This window comes from Tursiops truncatus, chromosome 20 (assembly GCF_011762595.2).
Source record: "Tursiops truncatus isolate mTurTru1 chromosome 20, mTurTru1.mat.Y, whole genome shotgun sequence".
Lineage (NCBI taxonomy): Eukaryota > Metazoa > Chordata > Mammalia > Artiodactyla > Delphinidae > Tursiops > Tursiops truncatus.
In genome coordinates this window covers 53,450,420-53,471,957 of record NC_047053.1, presented here as the reverse complement: position 1 = coordinate 53,471,957, position 21,538 = coordinate 53,450,420, and the positions used below count along the sequence as shown (strand labels likewise).

General features: G+C 52.9%; 1 protein-coding gene across 9 annotated transcripts in view; it reads right to left on the bottom strand.

Moving 5' to 3' along the window:
• Positions 1 to 2,568: 2,568 nt before the first annotated feature.
• SLC39A11 (solute carrier family 39 member 11) overlaps positions 2,569 to 21,538 on the bottom strand; it is a 414,544-nt gene continuing 395,574 nt past the window's right edge. For 8 of the 9 annotated variants that reach the window (XM_073797950.1, XM_073797948.1, XM_073797949.1 and 5 more), the window contains 3 exons: positions 8,113 to 8,211; positions 5,271 to 5,429; positions 2,569 to 4,227 (listed from right to left, as the gene is read on the bottom strand). In XM_073797950.1, the coding sequence (XP_073654051.1) occupies positions 4,149 to 4,227; positions 5,271 to 5,429; positions 8,113 to 8,211 (337 nt within the window). In that variant the 3' untranslated portion in view covers positions 2,569 to 4,148. The remainder of the gene's footprint in view (positions 4,228 to 5,270; positions 5,430 to 8,112; positions 8,212 to 21,538) is intronic. The other variant, XM_073797955.1, reaches the window with a different exon arrangement.

Here is a 21,538-nt window from a genome sequence, read left to right as displayed (position 1 = left end):
GTCGGGCCCAGGACAGTAGGCAGGCGGAGATGACCCGAGAGCTGGGGAACCCGCGCCTCTGGAAGACCCTGCCGCAGGGCCGACCCTGAGTGCTGTAAACACAGAAGATCGGTGTCTTTCCTATGTGTAATCATACCCCAATTTAAAAGGAAAAAAAAGGCGAACAGCCCCTGGGCTCCCACTTAGCCACCTTCCACGGATTCAACCAACTTTTATGGAAGGTGGAGGTGTGCAGGACGTTGCATCAAGAAAGCCCTAAGGAGGGGGGTCGGGAAGTCAATTGGGGCGTCTTCCGCGCAAAGCAGAAACGACTCTGCCGCTGCCCAGCACCACCCTGGCAAGTAAGATTCCGGGACCTCCCCGGCCTCGCTGTTCAAGTGCGGTTATAATATAGAAGTCAAGGAGGACTCAAGGAGATGACGAGGGCGGGAAGCACCCTGCCTGGCGCAGCCTAACCAACGGCCTTCCGGTCCCACCGTCAGCACGGCAGGATGAGAATGTCCCCAGAGAAGATCCAGACGCCCATACCTTCCCCCCCTTCCCCACGTCCCATACCAGTCCCCTGGGATGAGTCAAGGTGTCCATCAAAGGCAAAGCCTTGAGGGAATGAGATGTTTCTGCCATCAGACAGTCAGGGATCTGAGAGACGAGAGGCAGTCCTGGTAAGTGGTGCTAGCAGCTTTACAAAAAGACAGTTTCCAAGTGACTGAGAGAGGAAAAACTGCTGAGCCTAGTTTACCAATGGCTCTGCTGATATGGCGGCCCCATCTAGAAATGGACTGCTGTGGTGTTAGAGTTCCACAGAGGGTAGAGGGTGAAGAGAAGACCTCCCAGTCTTCTGGAATTCTAAGCACACATTTCTACGTCCGCTTTGCCTGGAAGGAAAGATGGATTTGATGCAAGAAGCTACACCAGTTTATAAACTGCGACAAATGGTCTGGCCAAATGGTCAAGCACTGGAAAGAAGCAAGATTAGAGGTCTGGTGACACAGACGTTTGGGGAGGCAGAGATGGCTGCGCCCCTCAGGAAGGGGCAAGTGTGGAAATAATTGTCCCTTGAGTGAAAGGTCACCCATAGTCTCCACTGCGGAGGAGCCTCTTACTAATTAAGTGGCCGAGACTATCTACGAATGACAGTTTCTTTCCCCGGGGACATAGCTGCTTTCTCAACTGATTCAAGAATAAAAGTGGCCATGTTGCCAAAGATGGAACAATGCATGGATTCAACCACTTGGCTGTCCATCATCCGTCAGACCTGGCCAATGGGTGCACATAGGATCGGTGATTGACCCCTGACCCCGGATACTGATGACACTCCAATGGTACCACACACTGCTTGGTTGCAGACTGATTACTTTGGACCTCTTCCGTTATGGAAGAGGCAGGCTCATATGTCTGGATTTAGAATAGCCTTCCCATCCGTCCTATCATCGTGGCATCCTATAACATTAGTTCTGACCAAGGGATTCACTTTACAAACAGGGGAGGCAACAGACAGATATCCTTTGAATTTGATCCCACCATCCAGAAGCAATCATCTGTTTTGAACTGTGACACGAATTTTTAAAGATTTGGTTTTACGACTAGCTAGGAGACAATATCTAATGAGGCTGAGATACTGTTGGCTAAGATGGGTGTTTGTTCAGAATGAGTATTCAGTATGTGGTGTTATTTCTCCCGTAGCCAGACTAGGCAGGTCTGGAAGAAGGGAGAGTGGAGATGGTGCCACCTGCATTTTACCAAATGACACACTCTCTTCAACGTTGGGCTCCACCTGGTTACGACTGTTTGAATCCAAGAAGGGAGTGTTCCACCACTGGGCGGCTAGCCACTGGGGGAAAGGGGAATTTTGAAGTTTCGGGACAGCTCCGTTATCTAAGCAGGAAGTTTTGTTTGTTTGTTTTTGTTTTTAAGACAAAATCGAAGAATCAAAGTATATGTAGATGTCGAACAGCAAAAGAGTGAGGCTGTCATAAACTTATTTTTTTCTTCTTTTGGCTCTCCACCATCTGAACTCATTCCCCAAACTGGAAAATCCATTATTATGTGAGTCTTAATAAGAGGACAAAACCGGTTAGTTCCTGGGCACAGGATCTAAACTCTGCCAGCTAGATGGTCCTGCCCTGCTCAGAACGCTGAACGTGAAGCCAGGACACAGAGAATCAGGGTCACTTTAGAGCTCCTTCCCATGGTGGTGATGGTAGCAGTTTGAGTAATGGTCCAGTTTTGAGGGACCATGGCGTTCCAAATCAAGCTGTTTTTGAGATGCGATTGGGCCATAGTCCCAGACCTCTAGTTTTCTTGGATCCAACCCATTTTCAAGCCCGATTCTCTATAGATCCTATGAGCTCCCTGATAACCTTCCATTAAATTCTTTGCCTAAGTAAGCTGGAGTTGGATGCTGTTGTCTGCAACCATAAATCTAGCTAGCCCTTCTCGTGTGAACTCCTTCCTTTGCTTCTCCTGGTGTTGGGTAGGGTAGATACTAGGACTAACTTTAGTTAGCTCTTATATGATCAACCCTGGAAAGAAGCAGCTTTTTGAAAAGGACTGGACGTAGCACAGTCATCCACAACAATATCCCCTTTATTGGAATTAATCACAGTTATGAGGTCTTGTCCATCAGAAAGAAGTCTGCATTATGTAGAACGACATACAAAGACATAGAAATACCCATATGCCAACCACCAAACCAACGATTCTCCACCAATCAAACCTCTGAATGTGTCTTCAATTGTGACCATCAGTGCTCCGGAGGAACGAACATAGATCTAGCGCAGGGTTATAGGGCGTTCCCAGAACAGAGTATTCACCCTTGGCAGCACTGGGACATGTAAACGCAGGGCAGGCATTGATCACACGGCGTCTGAATACCTGCCTCCTGGGCTGCCTGCCTTGTCAGCAGCGCCCACTCAAGGTCCCGAAGGCTCCTACGACCAGTGAGGACGGCAGGCCTTAGCTATGCTGGAAGCAGACAAGTTATGTCACCCCTGATGGAGAAGCTGTGTGGATAAGGGAGTAGTCTCGTTCAAGTCATTCTTTAGGGTCATTTTAGAATGATGACTTGTCTCAAATTTACTTTAAAAGGGAAATGGTAAAAATACCTCTTCTTTTCCTACCCCTTTTCCTTTCTTATCCTGAGCTCTCTGGCCAAAATCCAACACAGCAGCTTAAGAGCTCTGGGTCAGGTTATAAGTTACCGAATAGTCAACAGAGAAGGACCCAGTGAAGATTCCAAATGTCTTTTGCTCACTTAAATGAGCTTAAGTGGCTCCCTCCATAAGTAAATGAAGGGGTTGAGTTCTAGCAGTTTGCTGGTGTCCCCAAGTCTCTTAGAAAAATGAAGCCTATAAGCTTATCAAAACACATGTCTAGGGGACTTGGAAACCAAGGCAAACCGGTTTGCTCTTGGAATCCAGAGAGAGCAGAGGTCTCTGATCAAAGCTCCACCCTGTCCTCTTTTCAAAGGGCTCACTGTGTGTTCACGGTTGTCCTAATTCCCTTAATTTCAATAGTGTCAATCTTTGCCTTAAAAAAAGAGAAAGACTAGCTGCTTTTCTTCCCTTTGTCTGTGTCTCACCCCATGCAGCCTCCCCCTCGAGGGAGGCAGAAGAAGGTATGTTCCTCCTTGGGCCTTGGGAAGTAGGTTGCTTTGTCCACGATGCTCCTGTTTGAGTCTTGATGGACAGAGGATCAACGGTAAAAGATCGGGAAGGACAGACAAGAGCTGTCCTGGCCACTCTGCTCTGAGTCACTAGGCAAAGATGCTTGGGAGACTTCTCTCTTGGTAGCTTGCTTCTGTAGGTGACCTTGAGGAGTTGCCACTGAGTCCAGTGAGGGAGACCAAAGGTGCAAAAGCAGAGACTTCCCTGATCTGTAGGTCCTTGGTTTTCCCACCGAAGAAAGAGTCCATGTAGTGGCCAAGCAAATATCTGTAGTTCTGTGACTACCGGAAATTCCAAATAAAACCACCATCTCCCTTAAAAGAAAACTAAAAATTGTCATGATCAGAGTCAATCAGCGTAATGAGACAAAAAGGAGAGAAAGGAAAAACGTTTTGATGTGAAGAAAGAGGCTGTGGTCCTGAAGAAGCCAATCCCGGCCGTTTCCTCGTGCTGCCTTTCCTGGGGTCCGAGGCACTTCAGCAACTAGCCCAGACCAACATCCAACGACATCATCACCACAAAACCCAGGATGGAGGCCCAGGATGCCAGTTTCCCATTACCACTAGGAGGGAAGGAAAGGAAGAAAAGGAAGACTTTGATGCACTGCGGGACAGCGTCCAGGCTGAAAGCATCCTCCACAACGTCCAATTCCAAGAGAAAGACGCTACTACCATTAATAATAATAATATTGACTTGGGATTAACAGATACACTACTATTTATAAAATAAACAAGGACCTACTATATAGCACAGCGAACTATATTCGGTATCTTGTAATAACCTATAATGGAAAGGAATCTGAAAAAGAATATCTATCTATCTATGTGTAACTGAATCACTTTCCTGTACCCGTGAAACTAACACAACATTGTAAATTAACTATACTTCAATAAATAATAAGTATCATTTATTGGGGCTTACTATATATATGCCAGGCAAACTGACTATCTCATGTAATACCAAAGGATAAACACATGAAATCAGTACTATTATTATCCTCATTTTACTGTGGGGAAACTGAGGCATAGAGAAGTAAGTAACTTACTCAAGGTCACCTATCATGGCTCTGCAATCCATGCTTGAATAATAAAAAGCAGCAACGATTTCCTGAAGATATTATGTAATCTGACCTTGAATACTAGCCTCAAAATCATTTTTCTATAAAAACCAAAATGAAACAGAGAGGAACCCTCCAACCCCAACACTTGGCCTGCAGCTAGACAATGAGAACCTGAAAGAATAGCTGTGGTCAACGTTTAACAGCTCACTTCTCCCTCATTCCAGCCCCAGAAAAATCTAGAGAGAGAGAGAGAATATAAGAAAATAATAGTCTGTTTCATTGAGGGTAGAGGGCAGGGCATGTATGCCACTGCCTAGTATGACCTGGTCTGACTCTCCACCCGACTGCCCGTTATTCCTCTTTTAGTTTCAAAGAACACAGTTGGTGGGGGGGGGGGGGGGGTGGTGAGGATGATCTTGGGAAGGGGCTGGAAGGGGTGGGAGTAAAGAACAGAGTAGCAAGTAAAGACAGGGCAGATCTAGAGGTGGGGGCCAGCCGGGCTGGGACAGAGACAAGGACAGATGGGGGAGGGGAAGCTCTCCCACCTGATGTGGGCTTCGGGGATGATGTCATCCATGATCACATAGACCATGGCGCCGGCAGCAAAGGCCAGAGCATAGGGCAGGATGGGCTCCGCCAGCACCACGGCAAAGGCACCAAAGACCCCGGCCAGGGGCTCCACCATGCCGCTGAGCTGCCCGTACCTAAGGAGAGAACAGAGACACGTCCCGCCGCGGGGAGGGTCAAGCAGACACAGGCATGCTCAGACCGCTGACTCAGCTCTAGAAAACCATGCATTGTCTTCCACATCACATCGGCACGGCAGTGCCAAAGCACTTCGCTGGGTTTTGTTTGTTTTTACACCACCTCTGTCTCCTTTCCCAACTCCCTATTACAGAGTTCCAGGAGACACCCCTCCCAGGTTTATTTTAGAGTCTTAAGTTTTCCACAGTGTCCTTTTAAAATAATGACATTACTGAGATATAATTCACATACCAAATGGCACACCCATTTAATGTGTGCAGTTCCGTGGTTTCTAGTATATTCACAAGGTTGTGCAACCGTTTCACCACCATCTAATTCCAGAACATTTTCATTATCCCGAGAAAGAAGCCCCACCGCCACTAGCAGCCACTCCCCATTCCTCCCTCCCACCAGCCCCTGGCAACCGCTAATCTGCTTTTTGTCTCCAGGGACTTGCCTACTGTGGACATTTCCTATAAACGGAGTCATACAATAGGGGATCCTTTTTACTGGCTTATTTCACTTAGCATCCTGTTTTCTAGGTGCGTCCACGTTGTAAGAACTATCAGTGCTTCACTCCTTTGATGACTGCATAATATCCCGCTGTGTGGACACACCACATGTTATATACCCACTCACCGGTTGATGGCTACATTGTCTTCTGAAGGATAGGACACTTGACTGGAGTGGTACGGACATTTCCCAAGGACCGCTGTGCCTGGTATCTTTGGGGGTTCCGGCCACAACGGCACTCCTTCTGAAGGAGCTGTACCCACCTACCTCTGCCGACAAGGTGGACCTACCTGGCCATGTATATAGTGAGGGCCTGGCCCCACTACCCTCCATCTTGGATTAAGGTGAGATTTCTCCTTTCAAAAACTCCCTTTATTTGAGCTAGTGAGAGTGGGTTTCTATAGGATGAAATCACATGAGCCCTGATTAAAACAGCAGCCCACATGAGCCCTGATAATTCAGTGCCAGGAGGTAAGCCAGTACCTGAACCCCACGGCTAAGCCCTACCGCCAAGAGACTCCTGGACAGGCTGGACACCGATAGACAATGCGCTGGGACATCTTTCCCACTGTTCCTTGCCGTGGGCACTTGGCAAGATATTATTGGCTCCGAGCCTCAGTCCCCTCATCTGTAAAATGGGGGTGAGAGACAACTTCCCCTCCATTCCTCCGCAGATGACAGGATAGGACTGTGAACTCCCACCTCGCCCCGCTTCTTCCTGGCCAGGAGCAGATGGTGGGCACGGGGGAGACACTGTTTGCTCTGCAGCACCCTCCAAGGGGCCACTGCTTCCCGGCTCCGTGCTCACATGCACGGGCCTGCAGACTCTGCAGCTCGTGAGTGTGTCCAGTTAAACAAACACTTTAATCTCAGGGTCTGGACACTGACCACAGATACCCCCCTCCCCTCCCCTCCTTGCCCCTGGAGTCTCTCCTGTATGAGATGGCAGTCACGGCTTCCGGGCTCACAGAACTCACATTTGAAAAAAATTTCTAGGGCCATGTTTCTCTGCCCTTCCCCCGAAACCTCTATTCCGTAGTCTCCAGCAACGGAGAAAGAGATGACACAGGATGGAACTAAAATGATTTAAGTATATGCAAAAACTTGTAAGTCACAAGGCCCTATAAAATGGAAGGCTTTTTTTTTTTTTTTTTTGCGGTACGCGGGCCTCTCACTGTTGTGGCCTCTTCCGTTGCGGAGCACAGGCTCCGGACCCGCAGGCTCAGCGGCCATGGCTCACGGGCCCAGCCGCTCCGCGGCATGTGAGATCTTCCCGGACCGGGGCACGAACCCGCGTCCCCTGCATCGGCAGGCGGACTCTCAACCACTGTGCCACCAGGGAAGCCCTGGAAGGCGTTTTTTAACTGTTGTTATGAGCAGCTCTTGAGTGCTCTCGGCATACATCCTAGAGCAGTGGCCCCTCCAATAAAGAGGCGCTCTGAGGCTCAGAGTCCTGAGTCGAGGGGCAGAAGAGCCTGCAGCAGCCTTGGCGTCACCGCCTGATGAGCCGGCTGGCTGACACTCGGGGCCATGATCCCCTCCTCTGAGACCTGGGGCCTTACCTTACAGGTCACTGAAAAGGTAAAATTAGGGAACGGACTTGAAAGCCCTTTGGGGCTGTGAAAACGCGAGGCGTGAGCACCACAGCTTCACCTGCCCAGACGCTGTTCACATAATCCTGGTCTTCGCTGTGACCAGGGCCACGGCGGGAGCTAATGCGATGACTCTTGAGGACAGGCTGCGGTGAGCGAGCCTCCTTAGGGCATACGGGACATGGAGAGTGGACACAAGGTCTGCCTTGCTTCTCCCCACGAGAGAGAGAGAGAGAGAGAGAGAGAGAGAGAGAGAGAGAGAGAGAGAGAGGGAGAGAGAAAACCCCACCCAGAGGGGGCGTGTCTATCCCTGGAGGGGTTCTGGAAATAGGAAACACGGGCTGAAGGTCAAGAGATGAGTTTCTGGAGGCTTCTCCCAGCTCTGGGGGTGCAGCATTCAACCAGGTTGTTGGTGTTTCCAGAAGCTTCAGATTCACTTCCAGGCCAGAAGAGGTTGCTCTTGCCCGCAGGAGGACTGCTCTGAGCTCCACATCGGACCCGATCCTGGCCTCTGACAGTGGGCGTCTGGAGCACTTACCAGAAGGCTTTCCAGGTGGAGAATCCAGCCCCTCGCAGCGGGAGGCTGACAGCAAGGCCCTCCGGGAAATTCTGGATCCCAATTCCAATGGCTAAATTCCTGAAAGACCAAGAAGGCACGTGAGGGCGGATGTCCAGAACGGAGCGCCCACACGGACGGGGGCCCTGGCCTCTGCCTAAGGCCCTCCTATGGTATCAGAGGCCCCAGTGGATCCCTGTGACAGGTGAGGGAAGGGGAAAGCTCGGGGCACGTGTGCAGGTGAACACGAGGAGGAAGGGGACACGGATCCTCCCCGCTTCACGCTGTCCTTGGTCCCTGGAGATGCTCCGTGTTTATGGACCTTACAGCACAGTGGGGAGCACACAGCCTGCGTGTTAGGATAACCCAAGTTCTGCCACTTAGCTGCACGACTCTGCACACATCATCCAACTTCTACACCTCAGATCTTTGTATGTAACGTGCAGGGGGTCACGTGGGGACACTAACTTCAACCATGAAGGACTGCTGTCACCCAGGGACCTGATTTCATGCCTATGAAGTCCCTAGCACATATGAGGTGTTCAGCACTTTGGGGGTTCCATTCCGTTACGGCATAGAGATGGAGAGATCACATTTTGTCCAGAAGCAACTTCAGAAACGGGACAAGGAAGTACGGATGCAGACTCTGATGGGGACGCAGGTCTGGGTCTGGGCTGGGCTTGCCCACGGGCTGTCTGCATGCTGGTCTGGCACTGGCACTGGACTTCCTGGGGCCCCTGGGGAGCTCACGGTGACCCTCTGCCCTCCTGCCTCTGCAGGACACTTAGGGGCTGGGCTCTGTGAATTGGTCACTTGGTCGGAGCCAAGCCTCGAGAGCCTGCCTTGCACACAAACCAGGTATTGGAGTACAAGGGAAGGAGAAACAGAAAGAGACGGGGACAAAAGCGACACATGACCCCCCAGGGAGGTCCCCAGGCGCGCACATAAATTAAGAACCCTCATTCCCCACACAGCAAACTACCATGACTGAACTGCATGTCCATTGGTAGAGGAAGGAAAGGGAAGATGGGAAGGAAACAGGGTCAGTCTGAAGGCAACAGGAAGGCAGTTTTAGGGTATCTCCCAAGACGAGATTCTACCTTGGCTGGACAGGTCCACGAGGACTCACCTGGTCACTAAGGATCTCAAGGGCATGACATGTGGCTGCCACTTGGCAAGCAACGCTGGAATGTGGCCTGAGGGAGTTGTGGATGGATTAGATAGAAAAGGGAAACTCCACTGTCACTTGGCTTTCCGGTCAATGTGCTCACGTCCGTCTACCTTGCTGCCCATCAGCTCTGGACAGCGGCCAGGGAGTGCTGTCGACCAGCAGCCGGCCCCACCCTGGCCTCCTTGCCCACTCACCTACCCCACGATCCTGGGACAGGGACACACTTCCATTAGGCCACGGGCTCCTGTTCTACCTCCAGCAGAGAATACCTACGATAATCCCCAGTGTTTAATATTTCACCTCCTTTTTGTTTGAGGGCCTGAAACTCAGCCTGTGTTTTCTTTTATTCCCCCGACTCACGCATGCATCCTTCATACGGGACTCATAGCTCCAGACATCTCGGGAGGAGGGAGCCTTCACCTGGGAGCTGCCAGGTCAAGGAGACTCTTAGGAAGATCCTGACCCTTCCAGAATCTTGGACTTACATTTATCTTGCACGGGCTTCCTTTAATCAACTCTCATCCTGTCCCTTCTGGACAACTTCATGATGCTTCCCCTGAACACCTACCCACCAGCGCATCAAAGTGACGATGAGCATCTGAAAAATTATTATTAGTCTTTTGATAAAGGAACTGTTCTGGTGGCTTAGGGCTGACAGGGTCATTGAGCGTGGCCCCCCAAAGCCAGGCCAAACTCTTCATAAGATGAAGTGGGCAGACGGGAAGACACCCCACCTGGCACGTCCACAAAGGGCCCCTGTCGGTGCCACTCAGTGGGCGCTGACCTTCCCCCGCAAGGTTACTGGCATCCTTGCCTACGTTACCTAAGGCAGCTCTCTCCTTCTACTTCTTAGAGAGGAAGGGGTTCAGACATGCTCTGACCTCATCCCAGGAGCCAGAGGACAGCAAACAGGGCCAGTAAGTAAATATTTTAGGCTTTGCGGGCCATCGGGTCTCTGTTGCAACTATTCAACTCTGTCACTGCAGTGGGAGAGCAGCCAATATGTAAAGAAAAGTGCATGGCTGAGTTCCAATAAAACTTTATTTATAAAAGCAGGTCGGGGGCTGGATTAGGCCCACGGGCTGCAGAGTTGGCAGACTCCTGCCCTAATGCCTGAGGGGTACAGAAAGATCCGACAAGACGGAACCACAACCCTGGGCCATGAGCCCCCTGTACTGCCCCGAGGTCCTCGCCGCCTGGCACACAGTAAAGTTTGGGCTTTGCAGTTCGTCTTCTTGTGTTCGACTCCTGGGCCCACGATATGTTGGCGTGCTACCTTCCATTCCCCCTGCCGTGAAATTCAAAGAACAATACAACCCCCGGCATCCCAGGGTTGCCAGGGTGATGCCCTGGGACGGGCCCTCTAATGCCCTTGGCACCCAGGAGCTGGCGTGTCCTGAGAACCTAATCAGAGTCTATTGTGAGGTGGAGGTGAGCGTTTTCACTAAGGTTCCAGTGTGAGCTGATGACAGGAGGGGTGACAGAGAATGGGACTGTAGGACAGTCAGGGTCAACAAGAGAACTGACTCAGCTTCAGGAAGCAGGGCTGGGCCAGGGTGGGGCTGAACCCTTTCCAGCTGGGAGGTCTTTCCAAGAACTCACAGGTCCCCTTTCCGAGACAGGCTGAGTACCTGCCGCCCCGAGTCAAGACTCATGCCCTTGCAAAGTCCTGCGTCAGATAGATCTGACTTTGGCCCACCTGTGCTTACATCCCCACCAGCACTCGTTCATTTGTTCTTGTTGACACTCCTGTGAGACATTTACACCCCTTGTAAGGTTGGACAGGCCAAGTGCACCTCCCTGGAGAGCCACTGTGAACGTGAAGGGCTTTCTGATACCGGGCTCCTGCGCGCTGCTGGCCAGTCGGCTCACGGGGCACAGAAACTCCCAGGAGCCCCGGACTCATGATTGCCCTGGGCGGGCATCCTTCCCTGGTCACCTCCGGGGTCCATCCCCGCTGAGACCCAGGAAGTGCCCAGAGCTGGATCCTCCCCTTGGCACAGAAGGGACATGAGCTGCTGGGAGGGCTTACGAGGCACTCTGATGAGCTTGGACTTGACTGTCCTGCTGCCTTTCTGAGTATGGACGTCCTCAGTGGATGACGAGCCTCGAGGGTCGCCCCTGGGTGACCCTTGAGATTTTGTCCAAGGCAGAAGTACCTCTGCCAGGTGAGGGCTGGGAGAGAACCTTGGCCCGCACCTTCTCCACGGCAGCCCAGATCTGCCCCGATTTCACAGGAGACAACGAGAGTAGGAGAAGTTAGACAGGGTCCAGAGAGAAATCTGGCTTGTGATTTTTAGGCAAAAGCTCCTGTTCTGCTCCTTTGCTTTTTAAATAGGCAGGTGTGCAAGGCGGTGAGGCCTGCTGGCCAGCTAGGCTTCCTCCCTTTCTGAGTCCCTAACCATCACTCCCCAGCCAGTCTAAAGGGCAGGGTAAAAGGGTCAAGAGTGTCCTTTCTTGCCTCAGAAGGCCCGAGAACAAACACCTCTGTTGTCGGGGGGGTGGGGGAGGATGAGAGCCAGCCTCGGTGGGTGGGGCTGGGGGCTGGTTTGGGGATCAGAGTCAAGAGTCTCGCCTCTTCTCACCTGCTGGGTCCCGGGTCTAGGAATCCAAACCCAGCTTTGGGTCACTTTGTCCAGCCTTACTCAAGTTACAGGACCCTGACAAGCGTGCGCCCACCAGCCCTGGGCAGGAATACAGCCTCTTCTAGAGGCTTCTGCTGTCACTTTCATAGCCGAAGCTGACCCTGAGCTCCTATTCCAGGAGTGGGAAGCCTTTGAAATATATTTCTGGTGATGGAGTGAACCTTAAGGGCGAATCCTTGCCAATGTTTCACTAGCCCCTGCCCTACCTTCTTGGACCGACCCTCACAGCGGCGTCTTTCTCCTCCAAACCTTTTCACTATCTCTTCACTGCCCCCCCAAATGGTTGAGTGGATACAACCAGCTCCTTGACCTTTTGCAAAGGTCCAAGGTTTCTTTCAACGAGGAAGGTCAAGGTGTCTGTCCAGGTCTTCCGTCCCTCGTCTGACAGCACTGTGCAGCTGACTCACTGTCCAAAGCCATCGCCTGTCCCCTGTGTCCACAGGCAGGCACGCGACTCACCCCAGACCTAACCGGGGAGGGAGCTGCCGCCCCGTGTCGCCAGTGAGTCGGAGGTGGGGTCCCCCGTTCAAAGTCCTTGGCATGACTTGGGACTGATGGCAGCCATCCGCTGGGCGGGCTCTGGAACCTCCTTGCATCCCGCCCGGGAGCCGCCATCCTGATAAGCAACACAGAAACCCCATTCTTCTCCGCCTGGTGAGCCACGTCCCCTGGGCCCTGCCCCCGCGCTGGCACGGGGCTGCCAGCCCAGCCAGGTACCACACCCTCGGGATCCTGCCAGCCAGCCTTTCTCAGCAGGGCGTCGCCTCACTGGGCGACCGTGGAATCTCTCCTGAGTGCACCTGGGCTCCTCCAGCCCACAGCAAGGGCTGGACTGCAGCTTCTCTGCCCTTCCTGCCTTCGTGTATGTCCCTTTTGCACACACACACCGGTGCACCACGTTCCCTTGGCCTCCGTGTGCTCTGCGTCTGTGGGGGTGACCCCATGGAAGGGTTCAGTCCCCTCCACACCCTCTATTCTGCTCTTCCACTTGCATCAGCTCAGGAACTCGGACGAAACCCCCTGGGTATTCTGATGAGCTGTGGTGTCCGGCAGCGGGTCTGCAGGTTTTAGGAACGTGATGACCGCGCTGAGGACCACTGGCCTAAGATGTTATCAAAGGGGTTGAGGATGAGGGCGGTGGCCACACCCACCTCCAACTCAGGAGCCCCTGCCCTGCTACCTGACCCCACCAAAGGAGCATCCCAGGGCCGGCCCCTGCTGGGAGCCAAGGACACCAGCGGCCACTTGTGACTGAGTCAGGTGGCCTGCAGACTAGGTCGGGGCGCTGGAGGGGATCCTGGGAAACCGCAGGAGCATCAAAGTGGAGGGTGACTGGGGACACAGGACATACCAACAAAAGTGATAGGGGGTAACAGCCCGAGTGTCCAGGTGCGAAGCAGCAGCAGTGAGGCCGGGCTCAGGGTGGCAGGGCTGGTCCCTCAGAAGCCCGAGCTCAGAGCTGACTCAGGAGCGGGGGGGCCTAGACTGGCTGCCAGGGGTGGGCGCGCAGCCTCCACGGGCGCTGGGCGTGCAGGACGCTCCAGGCGCGCTCACTCCCTCCTGCAGCCCCACTGTGCTCCCCCCGTGGCCTCCACGCCTACGGACACCCTGCCCCTGCCGGCATCCCCAGGGCATGGGGCTTGCTGGGCTCCCCCGTCCATCATTTACACTTGGGAAGGGAAAGCCCGAATGAGAGGCTTCTTTTCCAGGATGGGCTAGGAAGATTCCAAACAGGATTCAGAAGCAACACGAACAAAGACGCAGACATAGAGGATGGACTCGAGGACACGGGGAGGGGGAAGGGGAAGCTGGGACGAAGTGAGAGAGTGGCATGGACGTATATACACTATACACACTACCAAATGTACAGTAGATAGCTAGTGGGAAGCAGCCGCATAGCACAGGGAGATCAGCTCGGTGCTCTGTGACTGCCTGGAGGGGTGGGATAGGGAGGGTGGGAGGGAGGGAGACGCAAGAGGGAGGGGATATGGGGACATATGTATACATACAGCTGATTCACTGTGTTATACAGCAGAAACTAACACACCATTGTAAAGCAATTATACTCCAATAAAACTGTTAAAAAAAAAAAAAAAAAAAGCAACAGGAAAAGCCCAAACCCTGGCCCTTTGGAAGACGCGAGGCCCCTGCCTCCTGGGTTTTGTTCTTTTGGGCAGGGGAGCAAAGACACCGTGACCAGTCCAGACCTCAGCAAGTCAGTGGCAGGGAGAGGGAAGTGGGGACGAAGGGTTCTTTAAGAAAGAAACCACAGGCTGTCCCTGACAGGGTCCCTGCCCTTTGGTGACAAGTCAAGCTCCACGGTGACCTGCTCCCCGGGACTTAAGGGAGCAACAAGGGAGGGAATCCTGTGAGAAGGGCCGGGAAAGGCCAGGAAAGGCTTGTCTATGGGAGAACGGGGCCGGGGCGGTGGGTGGGTGGGGAGAGCAAGTAGAGGGGAAAGAGGGGAAGGAGGAGGGAGGGTTAAGGGCAGGGGTCATGGGGCAGTGGGGGGGGGTGATGGCTCCTGGGGGCTGGGCTGCACGTGCAGGGGCTCTGGGTAGGTGAGCCCAGGGTCTGTCCAGAAGGGTTACCTCTGCAGAGGAGCTGGATTTGGCCTGGACTGTTCACACTTCTCTTTTCCTCTCCCTTAAGAACCTGAATTTTCTAGGAGGGGCAGACCCAGTCCAGCTGTTTTTAAAGTTCATTTCCTAGGAGTTTTTTTTTTTTTTTAACATGCCAAGATGTAAGAGAGAATGGCAGGAAGGAAGAAGACAAAACCTCACTCTCTTCTGACCCGGGGGAGGGGTGAGCTCCCCCGGCCACAGCGTAAGCAAATGTGTGGAAGTCAGGACTCCCTGACTGCAGTCTGAGTTTTGTGATGGTAACTGGGGTGCCCAACTGCCCCGGTTTCCTGGGACACTGGACGTTCGGCGCTGAAACGGGGGATGTCCGGGGCCAACTGGGATGAGGTCGGTCATCCTTGGAAGCACCCAGAAGCCTGCTGGGTGGCAGAGGCAAACTTGGGTGAGAATTTTAATTTGCCGCAGAGGACGTGCACACAATCTTGGAAGCTGAGCAGATGATGTTTTGCTGTTGTTGTCGTTTTTCACTATCCAACGCTTCTGATGGTCTAACGCGCGTTCCAACCGCTCCTGGACCCCTCAGATACATCTCCCTCCAGCCCTCACCAGCCCCAAGAGCGTCAGGTCGGTCCACAATGAGTGTGGCCCTCTGTCTCCAGCCCAGCCCCGAGCTGGCCGGGCATGGCGGGGGCAGGAGAGGTTGGCCTCCCTGCAGTGACAAGCAGCAGGCACTCTGCTCTCCGTCTGGGGTAGGGACACAAGGGGACTGGTCAGCCTGCTTGGGGCTAGAAGGCAGCTGGAAACCCCGGGGCTGGGGGGACCTGGAGGGGGCAGGGAATGCACGGGGCTCCCCCCCCCAGGTACTGCCTCTCTGCAGACAGAGTGGGCTGGGCCCATGGGGGATGCCAAGGAGGCGCAGGCGGGGCGGTGGGTGCTCACGCCCCAGTCTGGATGCAAGGGCGCAAGCCAGAGACCCAGGGTGCCCCTCCACTGCCTCTCGTATTCCTTGCTCTCCCGGCCCGTGGGGGCAGATGGCCAGGGCCTCTGAGGTGCAATGCTGGTCCTCCGGGCTGCCAGCTTGGGCGGGGTGGTGCTACCCACCCTCATCTTCAGATACTCGTCTTCCCAAGAGGTGGGCGACAGGAAGGAAGGCCGTCCCAGTGGGCAGGTGCTTCTGCTTTTTCTAAGAGGCCTGACCCCCTTTCCCTCCAGGGGCTGCCTTCCCAGCTCCTGCCCCACCTCAGAGTTAAAAGTCACCCAGGCTACGGGGCCTTCCGAGTTCCCTTGTTCAACACCTTCTTTGTTAGTAGAAAACAAAAGCACAGAGAAGTTCAGGGTCTTTGCAGGCAGTGTCACTTGCCTGCATCCCCAGGTGCGCCGCTGAGACCCGGCGCAGCCCGTCTGCGTTTACTTTGTAAATCGGGCATAAACTGCCCCATTGTCAGGGCTCTTCTGTGGATGGGGGATGGTCTCTGTGAAACGCCGCCGGGCAGAGCTCACAGCCCAGAGTGGACGCGGATGGATCTGGACGCGGATGGGGGATCGTCTCTGTGAAACGCCGCCGGGCAGAGCTCACAGCCCAGAGTGGACGCTCCTTAAATGGCAGCTTGTGTGAAAACTGCCCGAGGCTCCTGAATGAGCCGGACACTCAGGCCCCTAGGTCCCCGCAGCCTGGTGGCCTTTCCGACCTCAGGCGAATTTCTCCTCCAACTCATGCTTCCCACCCTTCCGGATTCTGTGACCTCCGGGTCAGAACCAAGGCTGGCAATAGCAGCTGGCGGCCGGGGGGACCCTCTTCTCAGGAGTGACCCCAGAATCCAGCACTGAGCCCCAGCCATGTGTGAGAGCTCACGCGGCACACGAAGATGTTGGGAAGGGCCCCCATCTTCAAGGGGTTACAACCTAATAGCTGGTGAAGAAACCCGCCTACAAATGACTACAGGACAGCACAGAGCTTGCCAAAGGCCATAGGAGAAGCACAGAGCCTACAGGGAGGAAGGTGATCCGGGAATCCTTCCTGGAGAAGGTGGCACTCAAGATGGACTTTGAAGGGTGGGGAGCCTTTCAATAGCTAGAGAGAGATGGGGAGATGCTTCTGCTACAGGAAGAAGCGACGACGGAAGCAGCAGTGTGAGATGCTAGGGCAGGGCGGTCCAGGCCTGCCCTTGTCTCCCCTTCCCCGATTTAAAGCCAACGCACAAACAAGAGCAGAAAATGCTTTGGAGTCAAAGCCCGTCTCTCCTTGGCATCATCTTCTAAGAATCTTTCCTGTGCACAGCTGAGTCTGCCGGCTTTTCAGGACAAGTGTTAAATGCCCCAGCTCCACCCCAGGGGTCTCTGCAAGGCCAAGTACGAGGTTGCAACCCAGGAGTCCACACCCATCTTTGGAGACCGACCCCTGTGCTGAATGAGACCCTTGAAGGGGGTTCCCTTGAAATCCATGCCTTAGCCGTCTCCACTCAAGCCTTTCACTTAAGAATGTCTCCAGGGGACTTCCCTGGCGGCCCAGCAGTTAAGAACCTGCGCTTCCACTGCAGGGGGCATGGGTTCGATCCCTGGTCGGGGAACTAAGATGCCGCACAGCCAGAAAAAAAAAAAAAAAAAAAAAAAAGAATGTATGTCTCGGGCCTTGAGCTCAGGGAAAGCTTTCAGAGAGGGTCGGCAACAGCACAAAGCCTGTGCTGGGAGCAGCACAGATCCCACTGCAACAACCTGAGGCGGAAACCAGCTTCTCTTCTCTTTTGTTACCGTGCCCGTCAGAGGGAGACTAAGGTCCTCCGGCTGGAATAAGAGTGATTATCATGTCTGCCGTTTACGGAGTGTGACTAAGTTTCAGGCGTGGTTGGAAGCATTTTACATGTAGCAACACGCCTCACCCCTCGCCACCACCTCCTAAGTGTTTCCTACTATCATTACCCCCATTTTACAGATGGGGAAAAGTGATGCACAAGGTTCAGCGACTTGTCTCCAGGGCTACCCAGCTGGGAAGTGACAGAGGGTCCTCTTAACCGCTATTCTATAAGCCTCGGGTCCTCTGGGCCTCACACGGACCCATCAAAGCATCGTGGACACAGACGGTTACCTGGGCTCGAAGCCCCAGCAGAGAACCAGGTGCTGCCTCATGCCTGCTGGCCCAGTGAGCTGAGGCTCTGGCCCACTCTGGTAGACAGGAGAGAAGGCCAGGGGGGCAGATGTTAACAAGTGACCTCCAGGGTTAATGGGGTCAGAACATCCCATCTACAGCAGGCTTCTTGACATTGCCACTGTTGACATTTTGGACCAGTTCATTCTTTGTTGTGAGGGCCCGCCTTGTGCATTGTAGGATGTCTAGCCTCTACTCACTAGATGCCAGTAGCATCCTGCTAGCGGGGACAACCAAAAACATCTCCAGACACTGCAAAATGTCCCCTGGTGAAGAACAACTGACGAGAGTAAGCGAGAGTTTAGGTGAGATATTTGCTTCTGCAGCAAATATCTGAACACCAGAAACTGCTCAGACTGAACAAGAAAAACATCTGATCTTGTGCATCTTATTTGAGAATTTCTAAGCTCAGTGGAGTCGAGTCTTCTAGGGAGCTTAGCTCAAGCAAGACAGACTCCTGGGATTCAAGGTAAAAACAACAGCTGAGAACCACCAGGTCTCTGCTCCCTTGTTCCAAAGGCAGTAGCTTCAGAAACTCAATGTTGCACAATTCGGGGAGCACACTGTGTTCTTGGTGAGTGGCACCCCCTGGAGTTGTGCAGTGGGACATTCCTGCTGGAACCCCAAGCACAGCGTATGCTCAGCGTAGGGGTTAGTTCTGGGGTTGGAGGTGAGGCGTCCTGGGGAGGTGGTAGAGAGAGTCCTGGTTTTCTCTGAAAATTGGCAAGTGAGCGTCCTTGCGACCTGCAGCCTGGCTCTCCAGGCTACGTTCTCTGGCCAGCTGAGTGTGAAAGGAGCTTGGCGTATTCCTGACAAGACCTGCTTCACCTCGGCTTTCAGATCCTCCCATGAGCCATGAGCGTGTGTGTTCTTGCGTGGCAGGCCCTTACATACTGTTTTGATTGTTATCATCCTGCCATGAAAGGCCTGATTGTTCAGGCTCTGCGGTGACATCACCGGCTTCCCACTCGACCAGCTTGCTGAGGTGTTTGACGAGCGTGTAGGTGGGCAGGGGCTGGGTGCTCCCCGCAGGGGCTGCCCGGCCCTACCTGCTCAGTGGAGCTGGCTTAGCACGCAAGGGATCTTCCCCCACCCCTTCTTTCTGTTCTGGGAGGCTTACTGCCACGGGCTGGAAAGATGAGATGACCCATGGGTTCCCTTCAAGTCCGCCACCCTCCCCAACGTGGGCGGGGAGCAGCCCCAGGAAGTCAAGCCACAAGGCAGGGTGGTGTCTGCGGGTGACTCAGGCCACCTCTGTGCACTTCTCCTTGTCAGAAAGCAGAGAAGCCTACGGACAGCTAGGGGATCTCTAGGTCCCCGAGGGATGCCCTGGGGACCTTGACCTGCTAAGTATCCCAGCAAGTAAGTCAAGCCTATGCACAGGTCGGGTGTGAGGCTGCCTTACGCGATGTGAAAAGCACCCAGGGGTGCATACCCAAGAGCAACATGCTTATATATTCACTCAAAGCCATGCACTAGGAGGTTCACAGCAGAGCCCTACCCATAATGGCCCCAAACTGGACATGAAGCAAAGGCCCGTCCAAGACAGACTCAATCAATACATGGTGCTCCGTTCCCACGATGGAATACGGTGTACAGCAGTGAGAATAAACAGTCTCCGGCGCCATGCTACAGGACGAAGCATCCTGGAGACAGAACTTTGACTGAAAGAAGCTAGACACAAAACAGCAAAATGCTCTGTGATTCTGTCTACAGAAAATCTCTAAACAGGCAAAACTAAGCTGTGCTTTCTCATCCGTGAATTGATATGAGGTGCCGGTGGCCGAGAGCAATGATTTTTTTGGTTAATTCTCCCTAATATACTTGGAATTTTATTTTATTATTATTATTTTTCAGCCATCTGCTCCAGGAGAGAACCAAGAAAAGTCCCTTTGTATACAAATCACTAACCTTGCCAGAAAATAAACCCAGCGTGGTAGACTCATCAGAAATAATTTAACTTTAACTTTTTTTATAGTAAGGTCAAGAAATATCACTCTTGGGACTTCCCTGCTGGTGCAGTGGTTAAGAATCCACCCGCCAATGCAGGGGACACAGGTTCGAGCCCTGGTCCGGGAAGATCCTACATGCTGCGGAGCAACTAAGCCCGTGCGCCACAACTACTGAGCCCACGTGCCACAACTACTGAAGCTCGCACGCCTAGAGCCCGTGCTCCACAACAAGAGAAGCCCCCGCACTGCAACGAAGACCCAATGCGGCCAAACAAAAGTAATAAATAAATGAATAAATTTTTTAAAAATCTATTAAAAAAAAGAAATATCACTCTTATTTTAAAAACAATGCATTTTGGGCTTCCCTGGTGGCCCGGTGGTTGAGAGTCCACCTGCTGATGCAGGGGACACGGGTTTGCGCCCCGGTCCGGGAAGATCCCACATGCTGCGGAGTGGCTGGGCCCGTGAGCCATGGCCACTGAGCCTGCGTGTCTGGAGCCTGTGCTCCGCAATGGGAGAGGCCACAACAGTGAGAGGCCTGTGTACCGCAAAAAAAAAAAAAAAAAAAAAAAAAACAAAAAACAATGCATTTGAGCAAAATATAGGGACTCTAGAATAAAGGCAGGAATTCAAGTCCTGGGTGGGGTCAGACTTTTGGGAAGAGCATAACCTCCTTTTAATAAAGGTGTCTTATTGAGGCTGAAGGTACGTGCAGAGAAGAGCACACATTATAAGTGGGCGGCTGGATGTCTTTTCAGAAACTTGCTGAATTTCATGAAACCCGCACCCAGATCAAGAAACGGGACAGTACCAACACCCAAGAGCCCCTGAGCCCTGGGCTTCCCGCTCCGTGCTGGCCTGGCCCCAAGAGGAGTCATGACCCTCACCTCTAACCCGCGAAGCTCAGTGCTGCCTGCTTTTGAACTTCACATCAAGAGTTTAGGCGGCCGTATAAGACCCCAGTCGACGGTTATCTGGGGCTTTGGACACAAGGGCTTTGCACTCTCACCTCCCGTGCACTTGGCATGTCGGTAGTCTCCTTAGGCCTAGGCTTGGACCTCTGTACAGGTGCACCTCGTTTTCTGGTGCTTTGCAGATATTGCGCTTTTTTTACAGATTAAAGGTTTGTGGTGACCCTGCACCGAGCAAGTCTATCGCGTCGTTTTCCCAACAGCATTTGCTCACTTTGTGTCTCATTTTGGCAATTCTCGCAAATGTTTCAAACTTTTTCATGGTTACTGCATCTGGCATGGTGATCTGTATGTAACATCTTGGATGCTACCACTGTAATTTTTTGTTTTATATTTTTTTAATTCAAGTATGTACATTGTTTTCTTAGATATCGTGCTATCACACAACTAACAGACTGGCAGCGGAGTGTAAACATCACTTTGACACGCACTGGGAACCCCCCAAAATTCGTGTGACTCGCTTTGTGGCAGGGGTCTGGTGTCTCTGAGGTGTGCCTGTATAGGGTATTTCCTCAGGATACCTAAGTTCGTCCGTCTGCTTTCTTATTCACTGAACGCTGCAGTCAAGTCCAGATCAACATTTTAGGGGAGGGCTTGGGACTAAAACATTTCTTTCTCCAGCACACGAAATACCATTGCAAATCACTAAAACATTTTCCAGCATTTTGGCACTGTCTTCTAAAGGGAGTTTTAAAAATGCCTTTATAAGCATTTATTATTACTTTCACTTAGGAGGTTTAAGTTCATTCTGCATTTTGTACACGTAGGAATCAAGGCCTGGAAAGGGTGAGTGACAAACCTGAGAACACAGCCTGGGTCGCTGCAGTTGGGGAAACGGTGCTGGACTCCAAGCCCTTTCCCACACCTCCTCTCTCAGGGAGTAACAGTAAACGTGGCCAGTGAGCCAGGCGGGACCCCCCCCCCACCACCATCTCCTCCCTGGTT